Source organism: Alligator sinensis, unplaced genomic scaffold, assembly GCF_000455745.1.
Source record: "Alligator sinensis unplaced genomic scaffold, ASM45574v1 scaffold2168_1, whole genome shotgun sequence".
Taxonomy (NCBI): Eukaryota; Metazoa; Chordata; order Crocodylia; family Alligatoridae; genus Alligator; species Alligator sinensis.
In genome coordinates this window covers 119,196-126,941 of record NW_005843215.1, presented here as the reverse complement: position 1 = coordinate 126,941, position 7,746 = coordinate 119,196, and the positions used below count along the sequence as shown (strand labels likewise).

General features: G+C 41.8%; 1 protein-coding gene across 3 annotated transcripts in view; it reads left to right on the top strand.

Moving 5' to 3' along the window:
• Nucleotides 1–3,218: 3,218 nt before the first annotated feature.
• Nucleotides 3,219–7,746, top strand: part of KPNB1 (karyopherin subunit beta 1) — a 31,329-nt gene continuing 26,801 nt past the window's right edge. For 2 of the 3 annotated variants that reach the window (XM_025194462.1, XM_006037982.3), the window contains exons 1-2: nucleotides 3,259–3,413; nucleotides 6,222–6,422. In XM_025194462.1, coding sequence (XP_025050247.1) covers nucleotides 6,306–6,422 — 117 coding nt within the window. In that variant the 5' untranslated portion in view covers nucleotides 3,259–3,413; nucleotides 6,222–6,305. Of the gene's footprint in view, nucleotides 3,414–6,221; nucleotides 6,423–7,746 lie in introns of all 3 variants that reach the window. The other variant, XM_025194463.1, reaches the window with a different exon arrangement.

Genomic DNA, 7,746 nt, shown 5'->3' with positions numbered 1-7,746 from the left:
CCAGCCGGGGCGGCGGCCGGCCAATGGCGCCGCGCCCGGGAGCCCCGGCGGCCAATCACAGCGCGCATCCGGCCAGAGGGGGAGGGTGTTAGGCTGCGCGGTGCTGCGTGTGCGGCGGGAGTGGGGAGGATGGGGCCTGCGGGACATGTGGGAAGCCCGGGCTGGGGTGGGGGGTGGCTCCCTACCCCCCGTCCTGCCCCCACTGCCACCATGGGGCAAGTCCTGCCTGCCCCCTGGGGTCTTGCTCCTTTCCTGTGCTGGGGACCCATCTTCCCCTCCCACATCCCCTCATGCTGCTTTGGGAGGCTGGGTGCAGGGTGCTCCTCTGTTTCTTTGCTGACTGACTTTTTTTTGCCTCTGGCCACCACTTGCTCCTCTTCTTCTTTTCATTTGCTCCATTTGTTTCTCGTTCTCTTTTTCCTCACTCACTGGGGCTGGGTCCTTTTTTCTCATCCTCTTCCCCTTTTGATACCCCCTTTCTGCTTTTCATCATCATATCATCATTCCCTGTCTTCTGGGCTATGCCTCCTTCCCCCTTTGTCTAATCTGGCTTGGAGTTCGGAGAAGCAGAGAGAGCTTCACCCTGTGTTGGGGGAGGGTCTGTGTCTGAAGTGTGTTTTCTTAAGGAAGTTAGGGTGGCGGGGAGCAGAGCTCACACCCTCGGGCCTGCAAAAGGCTGTCTCGTGTTGACCTGTAAAAACACATGGCAACCCCTGCACATGAGTGCACTAAAATCAAGGATGGATGGGGCTGCAATGTGTAAGGTTCTCCTGTGAGCAGCCAAATAAGCTGTTTGTCATTATGGCAGTTCAGTGAAAGGGTACAGGGATGTGTGGCTTGTTGCTGTTGGTCACCTATTTCTCTTTCAGATTGGAAGCAAAATGCGGGTGTTTTTCTTTATGCGGACATATATGTGCTTTCCACTTCACCGGTGTCAATGGACAAGAATTCTGAAATCATAGAAAATGAGGGTTGGAAGGGACCTCAGGAGGTCATCTAGTCCAGCCCCCTACTCAAAGCAGGACCATCCCCAACTAGATCATGCCAGCCAAAGCTTTGTCTGCTCAAGTCTTAAAAACCTCCAGGGATGGAGGTTCCACCACCTCTGTTGTAGCCTGTTCTAGTGCTTTACTGCCCTTCTATTGAGACAGTTTAGGTGAGGTATTGGGAAGAACTTCCTTTGCTGCAACTTGGGACAATTGCTCCTTGTTTGAGAACAGTCTAGCTCCATGCTCTTTGGGACCCCTCCCCCCCTTCAGGTAGCTGAAGACTGTTATCAAATCCCTCCTCAGTTGTCTCTTCTCCAGACTAAACTGAGATATTTTCTATGCAACTCCATGTTTAGTGATCATGGAACCCTTCTGAAGCATAATTGGAATATTTTTTTTGTTTAATATCTTTCTCTTTAGTTCCTGTTCTATGGCTAGCTGTTTAGTAAATCATAGCCCTCCACTGTAACTGTGGAACCCAACTGTAGCTGAGAAATTTTACTGGTGCAGCTGATGAAAATGTGTCCCAGTCAGTTCTTGCAATTTTTTCCTGCATACATTCTAGAGCATTAGCCAATACTTTTGGCAGAGCTTGGTTATGTATAGAGGCTGTGAGAGCATGTACGTTGCAGACCCAAATCCAAATGTAATCTAGAAGGATTTTGAAATAGTCTATCTAAATTACAGATAGAACTGCTGATGTTTGGACCCAGAATAAAACAGAGCTACTTATGTAGTTCTTGTTAAATAAATAGTTGCAGGAAGCAGGCAGAAAATAAAGTAATGGTGAATACAAGCTGCTCCTGCTTTTCAGCTGGATGTCCCAGAGTTCCTCCGCATCAAATTCAGAATGGAATTTTGAGAGTTGAGCCCAGTGTCTCCGTGGGGGTTGTGACCCTTGCCATTTTCACATATTTTTTTTTTTTTTCATCAGCTTCCACAATCTAGTCTGGCAAAATTCCTTCTTTCTGACTTTATTATAAAAGTTCTTTGGGTATGAGTAAAATTACTTTTCTCATTATGGTAAAAGGTGAATGAGGGAGATTTTTGTTTTAGGCCAATATGCTTTTTGGATGTTTTTGTAAGGCTTAATCGAGCTTATATTGATGGACCTAAACTTTATTTGCAAACACTGTATTTCAGGTGTCTAAACAGACTATTTGATAGCCTCCTTACAATTCTGTCAGGTGATATATTCACCAGGGCCATATATAAATTCATGGTCTTCTGTTACTTGCTGCTTACAGTGGTTCCTAGCTACTACCAGAGTTTTCCATTCTGTCTACTGGGAAATTTGTACAGGTTTCTAACATTTGAGTGCAACTGTTCAATTTTTAGGAATTGGTTGCATTTGGGTTTAGAGCAGACAGCCAATGCAAGTCTTCCTTCAACTCCTATGTCCAGCTATATTGTATTGACATTAATGCAGGTGTACCCAGCTTCTTTGGGTTTGTTTGTTTTTTTGTTTTTTTAAAGCCTCTTTTTTTTTTTTTTTTTCTCTAGTGTAGACAAGGTCTTAGACTAGGTCACTCCTGGCTTCATTGCTGCAGCTTGTTCTCCATACCTCATACAAAGCAAAAGACTATAAAAATGCAAAGCTGCCAAATTGCAAATAGTCTTAATCCATGAGTGTTTTTCATTAGCCATTATCAAAACCACAAAGTAAAAAATCAGGTATTTATATAGATAATACAAAACTGTCTGTACATAACTAACTTGGACATCAGGGAAATTGTAAGGTAAATTTATTCTTGCAGAAATATTTTTTTTATTGTATAAGAACTGACTAATGTCAGCTTTTTAAAGTTTCAGTGTGGAACTACAGCTTGGGTGCTTCCCTCAGGGTCAAGATTTGGATGATACAGATTTTAGAATGGGACATAAGTAGCTGAATTAAGGAGACCTTTCAACAGGGTAGGAGCATAGATGTTAAGTGTTGGATATTTATTTGGGATTTTTTTTAAGATTACTTGAAACAAAGTTAACAGCTATTTATGTTGCTTTCCATCAATTCTAATTAGGAGCTTAACGTTGGTAATTTTGGGACGGATACACAGTTGTTTGTCAGTAGGAGCAGTTTACTGTTGGTGTATACTGTAAAAATTGCCCAAAGTGTGTTATTCTTGTTTGGTTGGGTTAAGTTTTCCTTGATAGTTCAGACAACCTGATGGATCAGGCTTTGAGTAAGGACAGATTAGAGAAACATTTTCCATTTATGAACATGTCTTATCTTCTAACCAGCCCACTTTCCTTGTGGAACTGTCCAGAGTGCTGGCAAATCCAGGAAACAGCCAGGTTGCGAGAGTTGCAGCTGGTTTGCAGATCAAGAACTCTTTGACGTCTAAAGATCCAGATATCAAATCCCAATACCAACAGAGATGGCTTGCAATTGATGCCAATGCCCGGAGGGAAGTCAAGAACTATGTAAGTTGTGTACCTGAATCTTCAGTAAATTCAGGTTGTTTTTTTTTTTTTTTTTGTCCTTTTGCTTTTAAATTTAACTGCAGTTTCTCTGTGAGGCTGACTAATGAGCATTTTGATCCATTTCTTACCATCTGAAAAACCTAACTAGTTCTAAGCATCCTCACAAAATGGTGGACCTTATTGTACTTGTACTAATATTTTACATTGCTCAAAACAATGCTTAAAGCAGGAGTGGGCAAAATGTGGCCTGGGGGCCAGATGCAGCCTGCCAGGCCATTCTATCCAGTCCGTGGGGTCCCTAAAAAATTAAGAAAATTAATATTTTATCTGTCCCTGGCTGCCTATCCATGCGGCCCTCAATGGCTTGCCAAAACTCGATAAGCAGCTCTCTGCCCAAAATAACTGCCTGCCCCTGACTTAAAGAGACCTGCATGTTTCTCAAACAAATTTTGATGCATCTGTGAGCTAGGTACAAGTTAGGTAGGGACTAGCTGTGTAATAGTTCCCTCCAAGGGAAAAATACCACATTGTCTCCATCACTTCTTCTAAATTATGGATGAGGATGGAGTTAGGGACTTGTTGGTTCATCTTCTGCTCATGCTTGCAGGTTGGTGGTAGTCTTTCAACAATAGTGTTGGGACGTGCAAAATATCTGAATGTCTGTTTGGGCCTTTAAGTAAGCAGTATTGTACAGTGTGTTCAGGAAAATGCATGGGTTTATCCTGTGAGCCATTTTGCACAACTGGTTATTCTGTTACTCTTGCACATGCTGTGATTAAATTAGGCTTTCTACCACCTCTGTTCTGTGGCAAGTTCAGTTCTTACACGTGTGTGCGTGCACATGTGTGTGTAAATAAATAGGAATTATAGGTGAGGCATTGAGGCAAAAACTGAAACCTGCTCTTAAAGTACAAAAGCTTTCTTGAAGTATCTGAATAGCCACTCCAAAATTTCTGAGTAGTAAGCAGTGATTCCCAGGCTCTTTAGAGGATGGAGATTTCTCCCTACTTTGCTATATCGCTTGAAAAGCAAGTACCAGTCTTTTTTCATGCTTAATCATTTCCTCAGATTTTATTGCCCTATGTTAATTGTGAAAGTCTAGAGATGGGCACTATCTGTGTGTGTATGCAGGGCCTAGCATTTGGAGTCCAAGAAGAAGGAATATCCAAATTCCACGTACTAAAAGCTGTGACACTAAGTTTTGTATGGAAGTGGAGTTTATTGTACAATCTGCCAAGCTTAAAGCCTCTATCTTTGTGTCTTTTAGGCGGTGTTGTTATTGTTTTCTTGTTTTTGTTTGTTTTAAACCCCCCACCCCCACCCCAAAGGTAGTGCATTGTATACACCAGATGCCTTTGTAGTAGTTGCATTTTGACTCATGAGCACATGCACTTGAAAATGTTTGCAGGTCTGTTTAATGAGTTAGTTTTGTTGGATACAAATGCATTTTTGGTAGTAATTTGTTTTAACTGATATGTCTCAATGTTTACCATTGTATGTTCTTCAAAGTAAGTTTGGGCACCTAGATATTGTATGTTAACTTTTTTTCAGCTGTTTCTCTTTCACTGGAAATCAGGTGTACCATTGCTCTGTTTGACCACAAATGAATTGTGTGTGGCAGGAAACTTAACTTTTGCTTCTGGCAGAAATATGACTGTAAAATGACTGGTCCTCAGATATGAAACTTATGCCATAGGATGTTAGAGAATTCATCAGTTTAATTTGCCTTTCACTATTATCTAACTGTCAAAAAAATTTAAAATGAAGTTCTTATGTCATGCAGTAAAAGTAACTTATTGAGAAAACTTTGGAAAAAAAAAAGAGTAGTAGTGTAAGAACCTGTGGGTCGAGAAAAAGCTAATCTGTACTAAATCAGGAAGTGAAATCAAGTGGAAGTGTGACCAATAGCAGATCAGATGTGAAATGAAGGTAATAGGATTTCCCTTGTTCATCTTGCATCTTAAAGCCACTGCTGCCACATTTTGCTAGACAGCCTCTAGTATCTACAAAACCTAAGTGGCCATGAAGATTACTATAGTTTTCCTAATGTCTAAAGGTATATTCTTTAAGGCTCTGGCTAACACTACAGCAGTGGGTTGCTTGGGGAAACTTGTACGACATGGTTAGTGTTGTTCACTGTCATTGTGAGCATTCTGATTTAACAGTTCTCTCTTACAGATCCATCTCATAATTTCAGTTATTTGAATTGGGCTGAATAATTAAAATTTCTATCTTGTTCATGTCCAAGTATGTGTCTGGATTTAAACTCACTTGTATAACTTTTTAAAATTTCTGATCATCCATCAGGCAAGGTGAACAGTTTTCTCCATGAGTCATTTGTGTACTTTAAATTCTGCATACGATGGCTATATACAATTATGAAGTGTGGCTTTGAAATCTGTGCAATCATGCATGATCGGTCCTATGCCTGAAGTAGGCAATCTGGATACCAGTCCTTTACAGCAGCTGTTCCCAACCTTTTTTATACTGTGGATCAGTGGGAGCGGGTGGGACATGCGGAACCAGCTGCCTCTCTCCCGGGGCTGCCCTGCCACTCAGCTTTAACCCCAGAAGCCGCTTGCCTGAGCAGACAGACGGGGGTCCAAGCAGGGGGGCTTGTGCCATGATCCGGCAGCCAACCCACCGCAGCCTGGTACTAGGCCATGGCTTGGTGATTGGGACCTTGTGCTTTACAGACATTAATTGCCTATGGTCAAATAATTCTTTATATGACAAGAAGCTGAAGTAGTTTGGTTCTTGCTACCAGTGATCCAGAACCTGACTGAATTGCTGATCGTTTTTCTACAGGTCTTGCAGACATTGGGTACAGAAACATACAGGCCCAGCTCAGCCTCCCAGTGTGTGGCTGGCATTGCCTGTGCAGAGATTCCCATGAACCAGTGGCCTGAACTCATTCCTCAGCTGGTAGCAAATGTTACAAATCAACACAGCACTGAGCACATGAAAGAGTCTACGTTGGAGGCAATTGGTTACATCTGTCAGGATATTGTAAGTATCTCTTCTTGAATATTCTGTTCCTCCTTCCTCCTAGTCTTCCTTCTAAATTTTATTGTGTCTAGATGTTTGGGGAATAAACTAGAACACATCATCCAAGCTGGTTTATAACTCCTATATCAGGGATTGGCAATGTTTTTGGGCAGTGTGCCAAAAACACCCACAACCTCGACTTTTAAGAAGTTGGTGTGCCAGGGTGGATGGTAGAGGAGCCATGAGAAACCCAATTCTTGCTGTGGTAGCACAGCCCCGGCCCCCTTCCTGCCGTCCATCCTGAGGCACACATGCCGAGTAAAATGCCTTCACTTGCCATGTTCTGGCACCGTGCTGGGGGTTGCCTACCCCTGGTCTATATCTTCAATGCTGTCTGTGCTAATAGAGAAGAATGCTTCCTTATAGAACTTAAAGAAGGAAATAAAAAATGGGAACAGTGACGTCCAGAAGACCTGACCTCATTTCGCAATACAAATCCAGGTCATTTTGAGTAAAGTACAGATGTCATTGAGTATGTACGGGGTTTGTACAATCTTCTTAGACTCGGCGTACTCCTTGTTACTCAAGTCACCCCTCAAAAAAAAAAAAAAAATACCGGCTCTTAGCTTTTACTTGTTTAAAGACTGCAGAAAAATAACAGAACAATTCTTCTGCTGCAAAGAACTTGGACCAAAATAGATCAGAATGTTTTAATGCTATTGATTTCTATTTAAAAATCCATTGGTTTCTCTTGTGAACCATCTTTGCACAACTAATAGTGCTGACATTGCTTAGCACCCTATGCACCTTTGAAAGGATCTCAAGGCACCTCAGGCTGCTATACACCCTGGTTAAGAATTGCTGACCTAGGTAGATCTCCTGTGAGTGAGATGACTAGAAGTGTAGGGGATAAATGTTTGCTGTATCTGTATTTTGGGGAACTAGAAATATTAATACTGTGCTTCATGGGAAGTCTCTTCATTTCCAGGTAAGCAATTATTATAAGTTGACAAAAATTTTTGCTTGGTATGATACCTTCCATCGAAGGACTGCAAGAAAATAGTGTAAACATTTAAGTACAAAATTTTGTACATTTGTTTATCAATGTCCAGAACTGACTTTGGAATTGGAGAGGTGGCTGATGCAAACTGAAATTTTCAAACCTTGTATGATGTCTATTTTCAGGTGCAAGTCAAACTGGCATCTTTCTGTTTCCTTGTGGAAGCCACTGCATAGTTATACTGCTTTTCTCTTTTGAGGAGAGTGGTTGAATTTTCAGAAATGGGTATTGTTCATTGGAACAAGAGAAGCTTACCACGTTGGTGTCCTACACAAGGAAATCTTT